Genomic DNA, 19,547 nt, shown 5'->3' with positions numbered 1-19,547 from the left:
CAGCAGTCAGGAAGAGACCCCACACATACTATCAGTAGTTACCTTTTCCTCCCGTTTTATGACTGCACCTGTTCCTGAGACAGTCTGAGGCTATGAACTGGGAAGAATGTCAACAAAATTTTGAGAAAGTTTTCTGAAAAACCTCAGATCCAGGCATGGGGAGATGGCTCAGAGGGTACAGTGCTTGCAGCGAAAGCCTGAGGACAGGAGTTCAGGTTCTCCAGATCGTAAGTGCCCAGCACAGGGTGGCTTCCCTATACAATCCCAGCCTTCAGAAGGCAGCGGAGGGGAACCCAGATGAAAGCTATCAGTCAGTCTGCCTCAGTTAGTGAGCTCTGGAGTCACCTGACAGATGCCTCCATGAATAAAGTAGGAAGGGACTGAGGAAGACACCGCTCAACCTTGGGCCCCCACCTGCATGTGTACACTACATACATGTGAAAAACATAACAAAACTTAGACCTGTGTTCCAACTGACAGGGATGACACAGCAAGTCTGTAGTTAGTTAATTCAGTAACTCAGAAGGATTTTCAGGGTTAGTTTACATAAAACAAAAACAAACAAACAGGAGAAAACTGTGTGAAATGGTGGAGAGGAAACTCTGATGTGGGTGGCCCTGTTTGACCTTTGTTCTGCCTTTCCTACCTTCCAAAAGATTACATGTCAGTGTGTATGGAATGTAGACATTCCTCTTTCTCCACATCTTGCTAAATAAAGCTTGCCATCATTCCTTTGTTTAAAACCATAGAGAAGCTCTGTGTACCTTCCTGACAGGTACATGTTTATACACAGGCCCACAGGAGAGTGCTAGAGGGAAGACAGGGTCACAGCGGTTCACCTCTGAATCTTCACACCACAGTTTCTTTTGTATTCTGCTTAGAAGTTTTACCAATGTGTGTGATTTCTAACTCTGCCTGTAGTCATTCTGTACACTCAAATTAGAACCTAGCTTAAGGGGCTGGCGAGATGGCTCAGTGGTTAAGAGCATTGACTACTCTTCCAGAGGTCCTGAGTTCAAATCCCAGCAACCACATGGTGGCTCACAACCATCTGTAATGAGATCTGAGGTCCTCTTCTGGTGTGTCTGAAGACAGCTACAGTGTATTCACATATATAAAATAAATAAATAAATCTTAAAAAACAAAAAAAAGAAAGAAAAGAAAACTTTGATTACATCTTGACCTTTCAGGGACTTGTCTTCCTACACAGGTTTACCCAGACCCCTCTTGAACTCTGGATGTGAAATAAAATGATAGTTGGGGTGTAAGCGGCAGAATGACCTACCTGACACCCAAAAAAGAGACTCATACATGAGGGAGCTTGGAGGGGGAACTAGGAATGTGAAACAGTAAACAGTATATTAGGAAATAGCACTTGTACCCACAATTTGTAACCATGTGGCTGTGTTAATTTTTAGAGCAATAAAATTATATTGACTATGCAGTAAGCTGTTTTATGGGGCCTTTAAGGTCCAGGGCAGAAGGATATCCCAAACTCAAATGTGTTCAGAGAAATTCAACAGATTCATACTGCATCTAATTTATTTTGTAAACCAAGGTCTCTGAGTTCTGCCAGAAATAGTTTCTTACCTTGATCAGCTTCCTTCATGGGGAATTACATTGGAAGACTCTTAACAAGAACTATTCAAAGAAATTTAGGGGCCCAAATGGCTTCGAAACCCCTACAATCACAGATACTCACCCAAATACCCAGCACTGTGTCCCTACACGCTTGCACTGTGTGTCCGTGAGGTAGGCGTAGTACTGTCTGAAAGAGCAGAATTAGAATCCATGAGAGCGCTACACAATGGCATCACGCTGACAGAGGAACAGAAGACGTGCTCGGCCGGCCTTGCTTGCCATACTCCAGCAGCCTGGTCTAATTCCTCGCAAGGGAACAGACAGCTAGGGCCATTCAGACATTCCTGTAAGAGATTCTGAATTTGGGCAGGTAGGGGTGCAGGCAGCTCAGCTTACAGGATCGTGCTGTTGGCACAGGCAGCTTTGGTCTAGCACCACTTCCACAGTCCTGCGCAAGGCAGCCTGAGTCTGATCCAGCCTCTCTGTGGACTGCAGGGTTAACTACAGGCTTCTTCGACTGTCTCTTTATGGCATTCAGATTTACAGGTGTTTATTGTAACCAGATAAAAATGTAGCCACCTTTGCCTTGCAGAAACTCGAAGAGCCCTAGCTGCATTTCACTACAGCTGCACACCAGGACTCTGAGTTTTGCTGACAAGATTAGCAAAGAGTGTTCAAGTGCTTTGAGCAGCACTCTGGACTATACGTGCCATTCAAATATTTCCAGCTGTCACACGAAGATAAAAACAGATGAAAATCGTTTTAATAAAGTGACCAATACATAAGTTATATCAAAGTACTAGAATAATGTTTTGTATTGCCTTTGAATTAACACTTAGAAATCTGGTGTGTTTCCATGTGACTGGAGTGGGTGGCAATAAGACCGTGTGGCTTTTAGTCCCACAAATACTCCTAAGCTCTGCCCATGCCTACAGAAGGCAAGTGAACCAGAAGCTCACCATTCTGGGAGAATTACAGTTTCTCCTGAGGATTTGAGAGATTCTATGGCAAAGTAATATAATATATCCACCTAAGACTTTCCACTGAACTCTGCGGGACTATGATACTATGCAACGACCATCCATGAACTATGACCTCATTACTTCCAAGTCCCCAATGAAAACATCTGAACACAGGTTTTCTCTCACCCACATTTTTATTACCTTATTTCCCTTTACTAGATCAACTAATGTAGAGAAGATTTTCTAATTTTGTTTGTTGGTGTTGGGCTATTGAAACAATGAATGACGATTAGAAGCAATGGTTGAGATAGTCTCTGAGCAAGGCAGTGCCTCCACTTGTGTGGTTCCAATGGATATTTAAGACGATGCTGTGGCTAGCGAGACGGCTCAACAGGTGAAGGCACTTTCTGCCAAGGCTAACACTCTAGAGTGTGATCCTGAGATCTATATGGTGAAAGGAAAGAATAGCTCCTGAAACTTGTCCTCTGACCTCCACCAGAGTACTGTGGCACACTGTGCACGGGAAAATTAAAAAAAAAAAAAAAAGGTGGGGAGGTAAGCGAAATAATTCTCTATATTTTTAAAAGGTAGCAACTCTGCTCAGTTTCTACCTGTTTCTGCAGCAGGTCTCTGATGAGGGTACTGGACTCTTTATGAGCTATACAGTGGAAATGCCACTTTAAAATAGGAAACCAACACAAGAGGAAAAGTTCTGCTTTAAGCTGCCCCTCATGGGTGTTACTGAAGGGCAGTGAATGAGGCCCTTCCCCCAGCTCTACATGAATACAGAAAAGTATTCGAAAGGACAGCTAAGCTCATCATGGCTTTCCTGGAGGACTACAGGGTTCTTAAAAAGGAATCAGCTTAACTGAATCTCAACTAAGTTCCATTCTAAAATTAATGTCTGCTGCTCATGACTTCAATTCTTCACAAACTTTCCTACTTACCAATATTCTCATTTTAGGAAACCTTAGTGTCACCTTTACTACTCTTTAACGGGATGTGAGAACACCAGCAGAGACAGATTGCCACTAAATAGTCTCTTTCATTTAAAACCTCTCACTGTTGTACTGAGGTCTCAAATAAAAATATTTTTTCATATTCTGGATGAAAATTTATTTAATTCATTTCACAGAAAATCTTCTAGATAATGTGACAGACTTTATGCTAGGAAAGAAAACATGAGGTAAGCGGCAAATGGCAGTGGGACTGGACAGAATTACCTCACTGTGGGAGCCGTAATGCAGCCGATGAAGAGAATTCTGCACCAGCTTAAGGGATGGCTGGCTTGGAACACAAAGATGTGCTTCAAGAAGAAGGTATTCAACTCAGTCAGCTGAAGAGAAGAGAGATCAGTCATCCTGATGGTCAGGACTACATCATGAGCACACCAATCCTCAAACAGGCACTTTAGAGCTAAAAACAACCAGTATATCTGAAGCATTTTCAGAAAATACCTGAGCTTTCCCAAAAATCGAAACTTAAATGTAGTAACAGCCATTACTAACCACTGACCAACTGGGAGGAGGCCAGGGTGTGTGTGCATGTATATGTGTATGTGCATGTTCATGTACGACTGCAGTGGTGGGAAGGGAGGGCATGACCTCTGGTCAGCAACTAATTAAAATGTTTTCTACTTTGCATCTCTGTCATTTGGCTCCTCTGTGTGATCTTCTGGGACAGAACATGCAAATCGGAGATCTCATGTAATTCAGAAGCTGGTATTTTAAAATTTCTCCAGTGAAGCAGCTCCTTGGGCAGAGTAAGCTAGCTTCTGTACATAGCCTTATGGAAATCAGGCCAAGTCTAAACAAAGTCTAACTCTAAATAACTCAGCACTGACCCACGAAGCTTGAAGTCCATCTGAACTATGACGACAGAGGCATATTGTATGTGTTCTGGGCAGATGCAACTTTTGTTAGTCGTGTTCCAGGACAGGGTCTTGCTAGGCAGTACTGGCTGACCTGGGCCCACATAGCCGAGGCTGGTACTGAACTTGCACTAATTCCCTTGTCTCACTCTCCCAAGGGCTGGGGTGATAAGTGTGCAACACCATCCCAGTTTGCACAGACTTCAGAAAATACCTTTATTTACAGTTGGCTGAATCTTCAGATCAATATTACAGACATAGAGGCCTAGTGACATCACTAAACCATAGTAATGACTTATTTACTTACGCCTCTCCATCTATCAAGAAAGGAACTGCTTTCCGTGGGTGAACAAGATTTTTTCTGCTTTAAAGTGTTATCTTCTGATCTTTCCCATTGTATTTTAATTTCCAACATTCCCACTTATTTATAGACTTATTATGTGTGGTGTGTGCGTGTATGCAAGCCAGTACATGTGTGAGGGTCCCAACGTTTTATGCTTGATGATTCCTAAGGTGCCTTTAGCCAAAATCTAGCTTCTCATGGTGAGTCTCCAGAAGCTGGAAAAACCCCTAGGGATGAGGAGGACAGAGGAAAAAAGAGAGAGTTCTTCTCTAGTGACTAAGATTTCTTCCACCTGGAATTTCTGCATCTCTCCCAAGTTTTCTCCCAGATCCAGACTAACCAATGCTTCCATTCCCACAACACAGCTGTGGACATTTTACAAATAAGGAAAAACTAAGGTACAATTTTGTTCACCAAAGAGTTAGGAATAGAAGAAAAGATTCAGTGATAGGGTGCTTGTATGACAGGTCCAAGGACCTAGAAAAACCAGCTGTGCTTCCTTCTAATAAGGAAAAGACAGAGCTCAACAACCCATTTCGGCATGTCATTTTTATAAACTGCCCTTTAGTATCTGTTGAGGATGGGTTACAGGACATTTCTTAGGCACCATGGATTCTATACCCAGCAATGCAAAAACTAAAATTAAATTGAAAAATAAGAAAAAGCCATCCCATAGTTTCTTTGGTTTTGAAAATATTCTTTAGAATAGTGTTAATACCTAACTCATTGGGTGCTAAATATGACCATTTCTAGGATATCAGTTTCTAATTTGTAATTGAGAGGCTCAATTTACATTTCTCCATCTTGAAGCAGCTCCTTGGACAGACTAAGCTAGCTTTTAATAGCCTTATATGCTAGCTACAAAAATCTCTTGCAACGTGTCCAGCTGAAATGCAATGTACCATTAATTCTAGACTTCGAGAAGATTTATGTTCTATTTTTTTCTGCTTAGAAGGGTACTTATAAGATTACCTGCCAGATGATCATGAAAAGGTATATACCAGCCACTCTCTGAAAGGAAGACTTGGGGTCAAACCACCTGACGTAAGTCCAGCTGGCAGGGGTGAACTGTAGCACAGCACGCTTGATCTTCCCTGTGGTAGTATGGATGTCCCTAGAAGAGAATGAAGACCATGAAAATTGAGGTTTAAGAAAGAGTGGAAAAGGAAAACCGCACTGATGACATTCTAGCAAGTGCTTAGAGCAGAGAAGGTCCTTTCTATTAGAGGGGTCTCGAGCACAGGTCCAAGATGCAGACTGGATTGTGGGGTGGAGGTGTCAGGGAGGATCGGCAGGGCACAGTGATGCCAATAAGATCAGGAATCTTGATGTGGCTTAGCTAAGAGAGAGCTCAGTTTTGAAATGGTATCAAAAGAAGTTAACAGACATTGATGACATAACGTAAAAGCGCCCAGAAAGAATGAAGGTGGAGTAAGGATTCTATTCCTGTCCACTGTGCCTCCTAACGGAGTGGTGTAGGGTCCATGATTCATTTCCCTGAGTTCACCATTACCATTTATTTACCCCTATATTTCCCTAGAGTTTGGGGTGAAAGCGACTTCACTTTTCATGAGTTTAATCCTGGGAACCACTCATTCAAATGTCTCATGACAGGAAAAAAATATATCTTACAGGTGAGAATAATTAGGCTCAAAGATTAGGTGGTATAGACCAGCTTTGTCAACACAGGAACTGGGTATAACGCCAGCATTTCAACTAAGGCAGTCAAGCTGAAATCCAGGCCATTTAAATACCTGGTGGGGAATCTAATTCAACAGAGGGTTACCCTGAGGACTCTTGTGTTTAGACTGTATGCTTAGTGTCCAGGACATAAATAACATTTCAGATCTTTTCTCCCAGAGGGAGAGAAGACGTGAGGAGAGCAGGTTGGGTCTCTTATGTACCAGCCTTCCATGTCATCTCAGCATAAGAATGTGCTGGGAACACATCTTAACAAGGCTGGAGTCACAACAGCAATGAGAGATGCCCAGATTGACAAGTATGGCAAAGGACCTGTATTTTCAAAATGCCAAACATGACAAAACAGAAACAGAAACACATCGCAATCCAGTAGCATAATATTTAATGTAGTAAAGAGGCTAGCTTAGTTTAAAATAGTCTATATCCAATTATATATTTAATATGGGTTTAGAAATACTGAGAGTTTAGTAGTGGACCTGGCACCTTGACAAAATGATTCCATTGAACTTGAGAGGATGAATGCAGCATTGTGTCTGTTTCTGAGTCAGCCTGGTATAAATTCACAACCCACTGCTCAGTGACTGCGTGGCCTTAGGCAAGTTACCAAACCTTGGTCTTACTACTGCCATCCCAAGGAGAGCAGCATTGTCTACCTGAGAACCGATGCAAGGCTCCAAAGAGGCACTTTGCTCCACTTCTTAAGCACTGTCTAGCCCAGATAATATCACGTAGCAGACTGCCTTTAAATAATTACAAAGGCCTCGAGTCAACAGGCAAAGAAAGGATTATTAGTAAGCCAAAGGTAGTAATTAATGGCAAAAGGTATAAAATCTCACTCTGTACTACATCCTAGGCTGAACGTGGGTATACGTAGGCTTATAATCCCAGCATTCAAGAGGCTAAATGGGGAAGATAAAGTTCAAGGTCAGCCAGAGCTCTATTAGTAAGATTTCATCTAAAAAACCAACAACCAAAATGAAAAAAAAAAAAAAACCTCAAACAAATAATAAACAACTCTGAGATAGATCAAACGTATTATTCTAGGGAGAAACACACAGTCAAAGAAGTGAGTGGGCCTGCAATTCCAGCTTCTGAAAGCTTGATCCGAAGTCTGTATGGATACAGGGTGAGCTGAAGGTGGTCACTGCAACGTACGATGGCTGGAGGAGAGACGGGGCTGAGCACAACGTCGTGGTCCAGAGCTTGCTCAGCACATGCAGGCACTGGGCTCAGCCCAGCCACTGTGAGGGCAGAGTACGTCAAAAATGGAAAACTAAAGTTCTATTTGTGCCAATATCCAAGTACTCTTGAACTATAACAGGCAGTGAAAAGAGAAAGTCCAGAAGAATTAGGTAGAAATCCTTTCAATTTAATGTGGGATGAATCTGAAAGGTTTAAAATTAGATTCAAGGAAACAGGGAAATACTACACCTACACATGCAAGACAGGTGAGACTGTATGTAAATCAGTAGACTCTAATTACAAGAAGCTTGCCAATTAAAAAGAGAGAGAGGACTAGAGAGGAACCTATTAACACAGATATGTCATGATTTTCACTGTGGCATTTGTTAACAGTAAAACCCTGGAAACACCTGAATGACCATGAATCAGTTACTGTGGGACCATAACGGCCCAGAGACATGGAGAAAGGGTTGAGACAGCTTCAGTCCTGGAAACCTCAAAGACACGAAGGCAGAAAGGTTGGCTATCTTCCCTGCTCCCAACCTGGTGCCAGAAAGCCGGCTCTCCCACCATCAACCCTAGTGAGAATTTACTACCTTGACGGTTATCAGATTTCACTTGTTATTTGGCCTTAGAAAGTCACCCTCCCCAGCTCCCAGGCCCAACCCTCAGCTCTGAATGTTGTGTCTTCTAATATCCCTGTCCTGGCCAATTGTAGACAACCACATAAACCTTGCCCCAGAGACCTTGGTCACCTCCCCAGGGCCATAAATACCCACCCTCACCTCCATTAAACTGAACAAGTTCTCTGAAGCTATTCCTGGGTGTATTTATTGATCAAAAACCTGACCAAGACCCTGCATGGTATTCACCTGCCCAGGCTAAGCTTCTATCCCTCCAGCCCAGCACTATGGAGAAACAGACAGGGAGCGAGTTCCTATTTTATGGTTTGTCTGTAAGTTGAGATATATATGGAAAAGCCCTTTAAAATCATCTTTTGGAAGAACATTAGCTGATTTGTGGAAATGCTCATATCTCATGATATAAATTTCCTAATGCAATGAAAGCATCCACTTCCATTACCACACCTTGGCTCTTCTCCTCACCCATGGCACACATGGCTCTTGCCACAAGCTGAACAGCAAGTTGAACTAAGCAAAACACAGCAATGGTGATGACACAAATGCTCTCTTACAAGCACAGAGAGAGATGTGACACTCAAGCCAGAGGTGGAATAAGCTTCCTGATATTGACAAGCAATCATGGTCAGCAAAGGAGAGTAGAACAGCCCAGTTTCCAGGATGCAGACTAAGTCCCTGGTACAGAAGGAGCTTGTGGATAGCCGTGGGGCTTTGGGTGTCCAGCATAACATGGCAAAGGGTCTTCCCTCCAAGGCCATAGACAGACACTTCATACTTAAGACTGGAGAAGCCAAAACAGAGGTGTATGGTATTTGAATGAAAATGGCCCCATAGGCTCATAGAGAGTAGCACTCTTAGGAGCCTTGTTGCGGTAGGTGTGGCATTTATGGAGAGAGTATGTAATGAGGATGGGCTTTAAGGTCTAAGAAACTAATTATCACTCTCTCCCTGCCTCCTGCAGACTCAGACGTACGATTCTCTATCAACTCCTTCTCTAGTCCATGCATCCCTGGGTGCTGCCATGCTGATAATGGACTAAACCTCTGAACCTGTAAGGCAGTCCCAGTTAGATGGTTTTTCTTCTAAGAGTTGCAGGGGTCATAGTGTTTCTTCACAGCAACAGAACTCTAGCACAGAATGTGATGTGATAAACCTTATGTTTTCAAGAGCTCATTCAAACAATGGTCTGATAAAAGTTGGAGAAGCTATCCCCAGGGACAGACCACTTAATCCAGACATGAGCGTGTAGACTCATGCTAAGGAAGTGAATGAATGAAAAGGAGTAGCTGTGAGAATTATTTTGAACCAAGAGCATGCTTAGAGCCTTTAAATAAACAAGGGTGAAAACGACAAAAGGGTGTATGATTCAATATTTACTAATCTTTTTAGTTATTTGGTGTGTGTTGTGTGTGTGTGTGTGTGTGTGTGTGTGTGTGTGTGTGTGTGTGTGTGTGTGTGTGTGTTTTAAGACAGAGTCTCACTATATAACGCCAAGCTGCCCAAACTGGCCTTGAACTTGCACAATCCTCCTGCCTCAGCCTTCCAAGTGCTGAGATGACATGTTAATAACTATCTCAGCAGCATTTTCTAGATGGATGTTTGAAATTGGATTTATAATTGCTTCAATTATAAGTGCTTCACTTGCCAAAGTGTATTCATCTGTCATTATGAGAGTGTACTAAATCCCATTCATAGTAAATCACAAACGAGACACAACACTGTGATGTGACCAAGGTTCCAAAGAAGAGGACTCACTTGAAGCTTGCCCAGTGGTAAGTCCTCATCTCCAAAAACCGGCAAACGACCATGCCCAGCCAGATTCCACCACCATTACACAACAGGATGTCCAGAATGACCTGGTCCCACCAGCACTCAGCAAAGTTGGGCAGAAGATGCATGAAGAAAAGCTGAGGAACATAAGAGATGACAGTTGGGCAAACAGTAGAAATGGGGCACACCATGCATATACATTTCATTTTTAATAATGTTTCAGAAAATGAGTTTCCTTTTTCCCAATGTATTAAAAAACAATAACAAAGTCTGAATCAGGCTCTTGCCTTTTATATTGAAGGGTTTTTTGGGTTTTTCTTTTTTCAAACACTATTTACCAAAATAGTTCTCTTTAAAAGACAAAAAAGAAAAAAAAATGAATTTTAAGGAACAGTGGCAGCTACATGAGTCACAATGGCTAATGGCACACAGAAGTATCTTCAAGGAGAATAAAGAGAAAGTTTCAAAGCTGACAACAAAGTGTAGCAAACTCCTCAAGTGAGAAGCCTGAGAAAGCAAGCTGGGTATTTGGGAACAGGCCAGTATGGTGGCCAAACATGAGTAACTGTAAAAAAAACAGAAAGGTTGGCTGTTGATGGCCGTGAAGGAAACTGGAGGCTCAAAGGATATCTCCCACAGCTGGTGGCCAGTGATGCCATCTTTCAATACGCATCGTGGTATACATGGTGGCGAGTCAACAGGAAAACCAGCTAAGTATCCGGAGGTTGAACCTTATAAACCGGCCAGAGCAGGTGCTGTGGTGGAGACATCAATAGGCTGTGGGGATGGGGCGGACTCACTCTGACTGAAGGCAACTGGGAAGGTGTCTGGAAGGAAACCAGGTTGGAGTGGAAATATAAACAGAAAATACAGGGTTCAAGAGATGGAAAAAGAGACCATTCCAAAGAGGGCTGTGGTAAGATCAAGAGTGAGACAAGGTCTCTTGGAAACTGTTTTGTACAAAACCAAGGCTGTGTCAGGTATGTCTGAAGCACCACATCTGCTGAAAGAAGGTTCCGTCTAAGGTGAAATTACAAAGACAGCAATGTCAGCACTAGTAGTAAGGAACTCTGTCAGTCAAACATTTCTTCTCAGTGTGCCTGAAACTGAGAAGCCAAAGGACAGTTACTGCATGCTGAGTCTGGGGCTGCTATGTTAGGGCTGGCGTTACCTCTGAATGCTTTTCCAGGTTGTAAGCTACCAGACAGAGCTGGAACACCAGTCCTAAAACTAGAAGGAAAAGAAACGACAGCAGCAAAACTATAGGCAGAAGTGGACATGAAAGATGCCCTTCAGCCTAGGTGTTTCCTGAAAGGTTACAAATTGTGGGGCAAGATAGAACCCCAAGAGATGGACTCTGAGAGCCAGAACCCCTTCATTCTCTCACTCATTATAGAACTGTGGGACACTTGTGAGATGTAAGGTACAGTACTTGGATCTGGACATGCAGACATGGGTCACATGCTCTTACGGCAGAAAGAGGTGCTCTTTCTGAGTTTGGACAAGGAACATGGGTAGTGGAGAGATAGGAAAGAATACAGCCAGGGAGACAATAGTCTAGAAGGTGAGGAGCAAGAAAGAGGCAAGGGCTGGGCCCAGGCTCTGATAGAGAAGGTGTTCAAAAACACAAACATGAAGACAAGTGGCCCATCAGCCTGAGATGGGCGAGGTGAGGCAGGACTGGGATGCAGGAGTCGTTCCTCCTGGGTTCATGAGCTGACTGTACAGAGCAGTGGACCGCTGAAGAGTGCGTAGGAAGAGGTCTTGCTATGACGGAGTACTGGAAAGGGTCGTTTTCACAACAGTATGAAGAAAAACACTCCAGACAAAACACAGATTAGACACGAGTGGGAACAGAGGAATGAAAGACTTAGGGACCAGAGGATCCTGGGGAGCAGCAAAGAAGGTCAGAAGATAACATTGCCAGGTAAGGGAAAGCAAAGGAGTCTGGGAAAGGCTAGCTGCTTTACAAAGTCACAGAACTGGGCAAGAAAGATGCTTACCCAAGTAGAATGTGATATAATGGCAGGAAGGTGGGTCTCACATCTGGGATGGAGGTGTGACTCTTCTACACTGTCAGCCTGAACTCAGTTTCCTTCCTCTGCACAATGGGAATAGATGCAGATGATCGGGAGAATTCTTAATGGGATATAAAGGGCTGAGATGTGCTATGTGTGAGCTGAGCCTCATCCTCTAAGAATCCCCATGTCTTGGCCTCCAGTTCCTCAGAGGGCAAACTTATTTGGAGCTACAGTCACTGCAGAAGTAGCAACTTAAGCGAAGATCACACTGAAACCAAGCAAGGCCTGACGCACTTATGGTTCATTCACGTCCATGGAAACTCATACACACAGGGAGAAAGCCACCTGATGATAAAGTTAGAGATCAGGGTGATGCATCTTTAAGTCAAGGAATGCTAAAGACTATCAAGGCTCTTAAGAGGGAGACCCGGGTTGGGTGTCCACAGCACTGTCAGAAGGAAGCACCCCTGCCCATAGCTTGATTGCAGACTGTGGCCTCCCAAACTAGGAACACACTGACTGACAGAAGCTCACCTAATTGGTATGCTTCTGTACATTCAGGTCAGCAATAGCTGGCATTTGAGAAATACACTGAGCACACTGTCAAATTCCGTGTCCTGGGTATGATTAATAAATGTTGAACTAACGAAATAATTCTCCAACTTTCAGTTTGGTGATAGCTTCCCTGGGCGTGTACCTCTCATTAATTAATGGGCACTGCCTTTTGATAACAGGTCATAGGGAAGGCCCCCTCAGAGAGAGAGCACCTGCGGATGCTCTTGTAACCCAGTCCCACAGATATAAAAGAGAAGTTGGTGCGTGGGCAAAGTGAATCACCTACTTCTACACAGATTTCCTCCTTACATTGATTTTCTTACTTTGGACTCCAACTTCATTCGTTTACTTCATTTGTTTTTCTTTATGACTTACCATAAAGGAGCACAAATTTTTTTTTTATCTTTATTAACTTGAGTATTTCTTATTTACATTTCGATTGTTATTCCCTTCCCGGTTTCGGGCCAACATCCCCTAACCCCCCCTCCCTATCTTCCCCCAATTAGCACCCTTCCCATCTTCCCCCAATTAGCACCCTTCCCCCAACAATCACGTTCACCAGGGGGGGGGTGTTCAGTCTTGGCAGGACCAAGGGCTTCCCTTCCACTGGAGGATCACAAATTCTTAAGGACACAGAAAATTTTGTTTCATTTTGGCTTTTTACATAAAAAGCACACAGTATTGTCAAGGGATTGCATAAGTCCAATATTGTTCCCCAGGGGCTGGAAGATGAGCTATCATCTAAGAAGTCGTAGCCTCCTTCACACACACTGCCACTGTGATTTTGGAGTCCTGGTGATTCCCCTTGTCCATGTCTTACCTCTGTCAGCTCCCAGGTGATACTGATTGTCCAGCAGAGCCCATAACTACGGATCAACAAGGCCTTCATGGCCCAGCCCCAGAAATGCCCAAAAGCAAATATATCAAAGTGACTAACGATTCTCTCCCAGGTGATCACATGACAGTTCACAGCATACTCCTGGTTAATGTAAAGAAATTTAAACGTGTTAACTGCTTGCATAACAAACATACAATTCAAAATTACCTGGAAATATATTATAAATTGAAAGCTGAAATTAGAATTGGACAATCATTTAAGAAATCGTAGCTTCTGTTACATACATATTGTGACTACATATCCTGGTGATACTTTTTTCCATGCCTTACCTGTCAGCTCCCACTTGATACTGATTGCCCAGCAAAGCCCATAACTATGGATCAAGAAGGCCTTCACGGCCCAGGTCCAGAACCAACATTCTTAAATGCCTGGGAACTTTTAGTTTTGAATTTAGATAATAATTAATACAGTTTTGGGTGGGGACTCTTCTAATTAAAGTAGTTCAGGCTTTTCATCTTCCTCAGAGGTCGCTTGCCTGTATCTTTTCAACATTTTCATAGCTGGTCTTCATAGAGATTGCCTGCCTCTGCATCCTGACTGACTGAAGCTGTGCACTAACACGCCTGGCTCTCCTGGATGTTGTTACCTGAATGGTAACATAAGCATCATCATCCTCACAAACAACTAAGTTACCCTTTGTCCTTCTTTTCCTTGGGAGTGAGAAACCCTAATCAGGTTTCTAAATAATCCCCGAGCTCTTGGTTTTGCTTTTACTGTGTACCCCCAGGAAAGCTAAGCTAAGCATTTAGAAGTATAATCTCAGAAGGGTCTAACCATTCTGTGATGGTGATTACTTCTTGATCTTTTAGTCCCCCTGCTTTTCCTTCAACCTGCACTGGACAGTAGGCCTTCAGAACACTAGACAAGAATGTCACAGGACAAACGAACAACAGCTACTGACTTTGGTTTTAATTCATAGCTCCCTTTGAGTTTTCTGAGGAGAGAGGGAACTAAGTGCATCCTTTGTACTAATGATCTTTGACCTGCTGCACAGAGAGCTCCTCGTGCCTTGGACATCCCAGTGGTTGGTGAACCTTACTTTAAAGAGGCAATAAGTGGTAGCTCCTGGGTGGGAGCCGAGCACTAAAAGACAAAGATACATTAGAAGTGAGAACATTCCAGTCCCACCCTGCATTCTGTGACAAAACCTCTATGAAAGCCCCTTAACTATAGGGCTTGGAGAGCTCTGAGGAGAGTGACACAATAGCATGTTGGGATACCTTATCCCTAAAAGGACCCCTGCCTCTAAAGAAGCTGCTGCACTTGGAACTCTGCCAGCCCTCGAACTAAGCACTTATTCTCTGGGTACTCATTTGCCCTTGAGCTAAGTACTTATTCTTTGGGTACTCATTTGCCCTTGAGCTAAATACTTACTCTCTGGGTACTCATTTGCCCTTGAGCTAAGTACTTACTCTCTGGGTACTCATTTGCATCCCATATCACGTCCTCTAAAATGAATGGTGTAAAAGGCATCCCTGAGTCCTACAGGCTGAAGTCTGTAGGACTGTTCCTACAGAATGTCCCTATGTGAGGGTGGCCATTCAGAAACACAGGAGACTCACATGGAGATACAGAGAGTCCTGCGGAATGCCTTCTTGGCTCTGGAGTCTAACAATGCATGGGGGTAGTGTTGCTCGTGTCAGGAGAGCTGGAAAACTGATTGGTGTGGGCAAAACCCAAGATACCTCATCACAGAAATGATCACTGCGAATGTAAAGAGAAAAATGCTGTTTCTTCCTCAAATAGTCTTATCAATAAAAGAAAGTTAAAATAAAAATTGTTTTAGGTAAAACTGAAAAGGGTTTGTGTGTATGTGTGTGTGTGTGTGTTCTAAATATGTAACAAATGAAACAGCTTAAGTCATTATAGTTAGCCCCTTTGAAGCAAGCAGACAGAGGACTATAAAATCTGGCTACAGGCACATCTAGCAGAGGTGCTGAACACAACTGGTTAACAGCAGTGACTGAAGAGAGCAGTGTGTGGCAGGCACTGTGCAGGCCTTGTGGGATACACAGACATTATTCTGTTCAGTTCACAATATGCCCTTCCTACCCACCATATGCATTATCAGGAGCATCAAAAAGGGAGCAGGCTATTAAGTACTTTGCCCAAGGTCCTATGATAGGTAAGTGATATGAGCAGAGTTCAGGCCAAAGGCCATGTGATGGCAGTGTACGTATTCTTCTTAGCATACACCCTCGTTTCATGAGAGGTTTCCTTTCCTGGATGGCATCACTTTGGAAAATCCACATAATGGTGCTCCCTGAGATCCAGTTTTTAGCTATGCTACCAGGAAATAAGAAGATGGATCAACTTAAAAATGAGGACCCAGTGCTTCCTATGCCCAGGCCCCTACGAAGTTAACAACAGGACCATTAACAAGTACATACCATGATGTCTGCTTCTCTGGTGGCGTATCGGAGATTGGGGTCGAGCCAATACATCAGGGATTTAACCTGCTCGAAGTTCAGGAACAGGAGGAATACCAAGAAGAGGAAGTAGAGCACACTGAGGCCTGACAAACGAAACAGGTCAAGGGTAAGGGACACATCAGACTCAGCGGCTTGGAGTTACACCACACATGAATATCACAATGTAGCCTATCACAATCATAGCCAGGTATTTTTTTGTTGTTGTTGAGAGGATCTGATACATCATAGTCTTAATTCAGGTTGAGAAGGGTCTCCCTCTCTGAGGAAATGATACTTAAGCTAAGCCTTGAAGGGGCCAGCAGCCAGAGAATGTGTAGGGTAGGCTTGACAGAACATGAAGTAAAGAAAGGCCATGTAAATATGTCCCTGAAGAGAGAGTTAACTCACCATGAGGCTGGGGTGCTGGTAGAGAGGGGGAACGGATTAAGGGACGCTGAAGTGGCAGGATCAGGAGGCAAGGCAAGGGTCAGTGGGGAAATCGGATGAGTAAATCAATGTTTTATGAAGCTAAATGAGCAGACAACAGGTGGGTTGTCTCCCACCGAGACTTATCCTTCAAATTAGTCCTGGCAGGGATGACTTTTTTGTCACAGCTACCATAACTGCTATCCTAAGTCACCAATACCATGTCATTTAAAACAGTAAAGCCGCGAATACACTCCAAGGCAAAATCAAGTTCCAAAGATTCAATTCCCCACCCCAACCCCAGAGTGGGGTTGTGATTTCTTCTCTTAAGCTGGCTGGAATTAGATCAGAGATGCAGGGCATCCAGGAACTGTCATACTGATCGCAAATGTGGCTTGGCTCTGATCTCCAATAGGTTCCCTAAAGACAATGTGCATGGCTTCAGCCCCAGGCATTCCACCAGGCTCCTCTCCATTCACCAAGGGAGAGCACTGCATTGAAGCCCCCTGCAGAGCTGGGCCAACATAGCCACACATCTCAGAGCCAAGGAACATACATTTTCTGACATATAAGACCTATCTTGGTTTTGTATTTATGTACCAGTTTTACAAATTTTCATCTTTAATGACCCTCCCACTATAACCTTTTAAAATTACAATCTTTGTGAGATAATTCTTTTTTACCATAGAAATGATCTATGACAGGGAAATATTTAGGCTACAGTTTTAGGCTGAACATCAAGCACTAATAAAATACTACAGCAAAAACGGTGTGTGGTGTGTGTGTGTGTGTGTGTGTGTGTGTGTGTGTGTGTGTGTGTGTGTGTGTGTGTGTGTGTGTGTGTGTGTGTGTGTGTGTGTGTGTGTGTGTGTGTGTGTGTGTGTGTATTGTGTGTGTGCGTGTATGTGTGTGTGTGTGTGTGTGTGTGTGTGTGTGTGTGTGTGTGTGTGTATGTGTGGTGTGTGTGTGTGTGTGTGTCGTGCGTGCTTGGGGTACTGGGGACTGAACTCAGCTCCTTATGCTTGTGAAGCAAGCACAGTAACAACTGAGTTACTTCTGTAGCACCAGGGAGATCTTTTTCAAATAGTAAATACAATCACGTCACCCTTCTAGGAGAGCTCCCAATGTCCTTTGCACCCACACTCCTTACCCTGTCCACAAGTCTGAATACTTCTGCGCATCCTTGCTCTCTGCTCTTTTGCTCACTGCTCTTCCCCCAGTACTTTCCAGCCATGAGACTGGCCACTTAGCAGCCATTCTCTTTAGCTGAAGGCCCTGCCCCTGACTGTGCACAGACATTTAGTTGCATCTAAACTTTACACTGAATGTCACTCCATCAGGCCTCTCCTCACTACTCCAGTGGAAGCAGTCAAGTGGCTGTCACCTCACCCAATTTTAATTAGCTAATGCTTTTTAATAGCTTATAATTTTTTTTCTATTAAATTCTTTAGTAGTTTGCTTATTATGGCTGCCCTCTGTTCTTGGGTGGAAGAGGGAGTCACAGGGACAGAGCTGTATTTGTCACATAACCCCAGATAACCTCGGGTCTTCAAACCTGTCACATTCTAGTAAACGGCTGATGAAAACTTCTAAGTAAATATCAAACGTGAACAGTTGCAGGGTGTGGTGGCACTCAACTTTGTCCCAGAACTCAGGGAGATCTCTCTAGGGTTAAAGCCAGCTTGACCTACACAGTGAGGTCCAGGACAACTGGGGATACAGAGCTCTGTCTCAAAGACAATGAAGCAAACAAACATACAAAAATGAAGAGTTACCTTAGAAAATAAAGGAGGCAATAGACGGGCAACCTGAGAGCAAGATGTCTTAAAATGTCAAGTATGTTTACACTGTCCTAACCTATGATACTTTATTTCGTCTTACTTAGGCAGGATAAAGTAAAAAATCAAAGTAATTAAAAATGTATTTTACACCCATTCAGGCAATTTGACTTTCTGGATGACAGAATAAAAAAAAAAAAATAAGACTCAATATTTATAAGGTTAATGACAAACTTCAGATCAAATGAGGCTCTGTCTGTCAGAAGAGATCTCTCTTTTCCAAGTTCCTAGAAACTGCATGGCTGGGCTTCCACAGACAAATGTGCTGTTATCATGCACTTGAGCACGAGCTCCAGGAAAGGGAAACAAGACAGAAAACAATGGCGGTGCTGAAGCTAAGCTCTGTGCACAATCAGAATCAAATCATCAGAAGCAGGCCTGTGGGACAGAGAAGGAGCCTGTGCATGAGAGTTTATGCTATCACCAACCATTTATTTTTTTGATCAAATAATTTCACATTTTTGTATTAGGCACACTAAAAATGGCTTGTTTGTTTTTTAAGGCATGGTGTAAAACCACTATTGTGACACACAGAGAAAAGGGTCTTTTTAATTAGAAAATAGTTTTATCTACTAATGGGACTCACCGAAAACCATTCGCCATAAGGCTGGATGGGGCCGAGTAAAAGGGCCTGCGAAGAGAAGACATGAAGTTAGAATAAACTGGATTGTGTTTACTTTCTCTTTTCTTTCCCCATAACTTCTGAAACATCCTTCTTAACCCTGGAGGACTGAAGAACTATGAACCCCACATGCGAAGAGGGAGATGCCAACCAGGGCTTTCTTGCCACCTGCCATCATCTGGACTTTGCCTTTAGCTGCTGGACTTGACCTTGGGAACTGGTGACTAAACAGGGGAAGATGCAGAGATCATCTGTGCTTCTCCCACTCCAGTCAATGGGGGCAGCAGTGCTCAGAGGTTCCCGCACTCGGGAACGGAGGGTCATGACACGATGGTTCCAGTAGGGTTCAGTGTAGACCCTGTTTTGCTTGGTTTTATTTCCAATGCTCAAAACAGTCATGCCTGGTGAGTTCTGTGAGCATGTTTGGGGAGCACAGACGAAGAAACTGGCCCAGAAAGGTGAAATAATTTGCTTACAGTCAGCTAATAGTATAGGGATGAAGCTTCTCAAGCAGGCCTATTGTCACTAAGATGCACAATCATGAGGGGTAACAGAGTCTGAGGGAAGGTCTTTGTTATATAATATACCCAGGGCCCACGGAAGCTGACAGAGACCACTGGAAGGTCCCCTTCTTGTTAAAAGAATCAAATGGAGACTAGGCAAGGGGGAAAGGGAAGGCAATGTAAAGTAGACATCACATCCTTTCCTTATCTGGTCTCCCAATGA

The 19,547-nt window shown here is 43.4% G+C and overlaps 1 protein-coding gene across 1 annotated transcript in view; it reads right to left on the bottom strand.

Annotated features, from left to right (window-relative positions):
* Nucleotides 1-19,547, bottom strand: part of Ptdss1 (phosphatidylserine synthase 1) — a 64,718-nt gene that overhangs the window by 26,287 nt on the left and 18,884 nt on the right. Inside the window, exons 3-9 of the mRNA XM_032914215.1 lie at nt 18,786-18,830; nt 15,915-16,039; nt 13,447-13,605; nt 10,036-10,187; nt 5,729-5,870; nt 3,767-3,879; nt 1,703-1,768 (exon numbers count right to left, since the gene is read on the bottom strand). Coding sequence (XP_032770106.1) covers nt 1,703-1,768; nt 3,767-3,879; nt 5,729-5,870; nt 10,036-10,187; nt 13,447-13,605; nt 15,915-16,039; nt 18,786-18,830 — 802 coding nt within the window. The remainder of the gene's footprint in view (nt 1-1,702; nt 1,769-3,766; nt 3,880-5,728; nt 5,871-10,035; nt 10,188-13,446; nt 13,606-15,914; nt 16,040-18,785; nt 18,831-19,547) is intronic.

Source organism: Rattus rattus, chromosome 1, assembly GCF_011064425.1.
Source record: "Rattus rattus isolate New Zealand chromosome 1, Rrattus_CSIRO_v1, whole genome shotgun sequence".
Lineage (NCBI taxonomy): Eukaryota > Metazoa > Chordata > Mammalia > Rodentia > Muridae > Rattus > Rattus rattus.
Note: the sequence above shows the minus strand (reverse complement) of the source record. Positions and strands in the feature narration are given on the sequence as shown.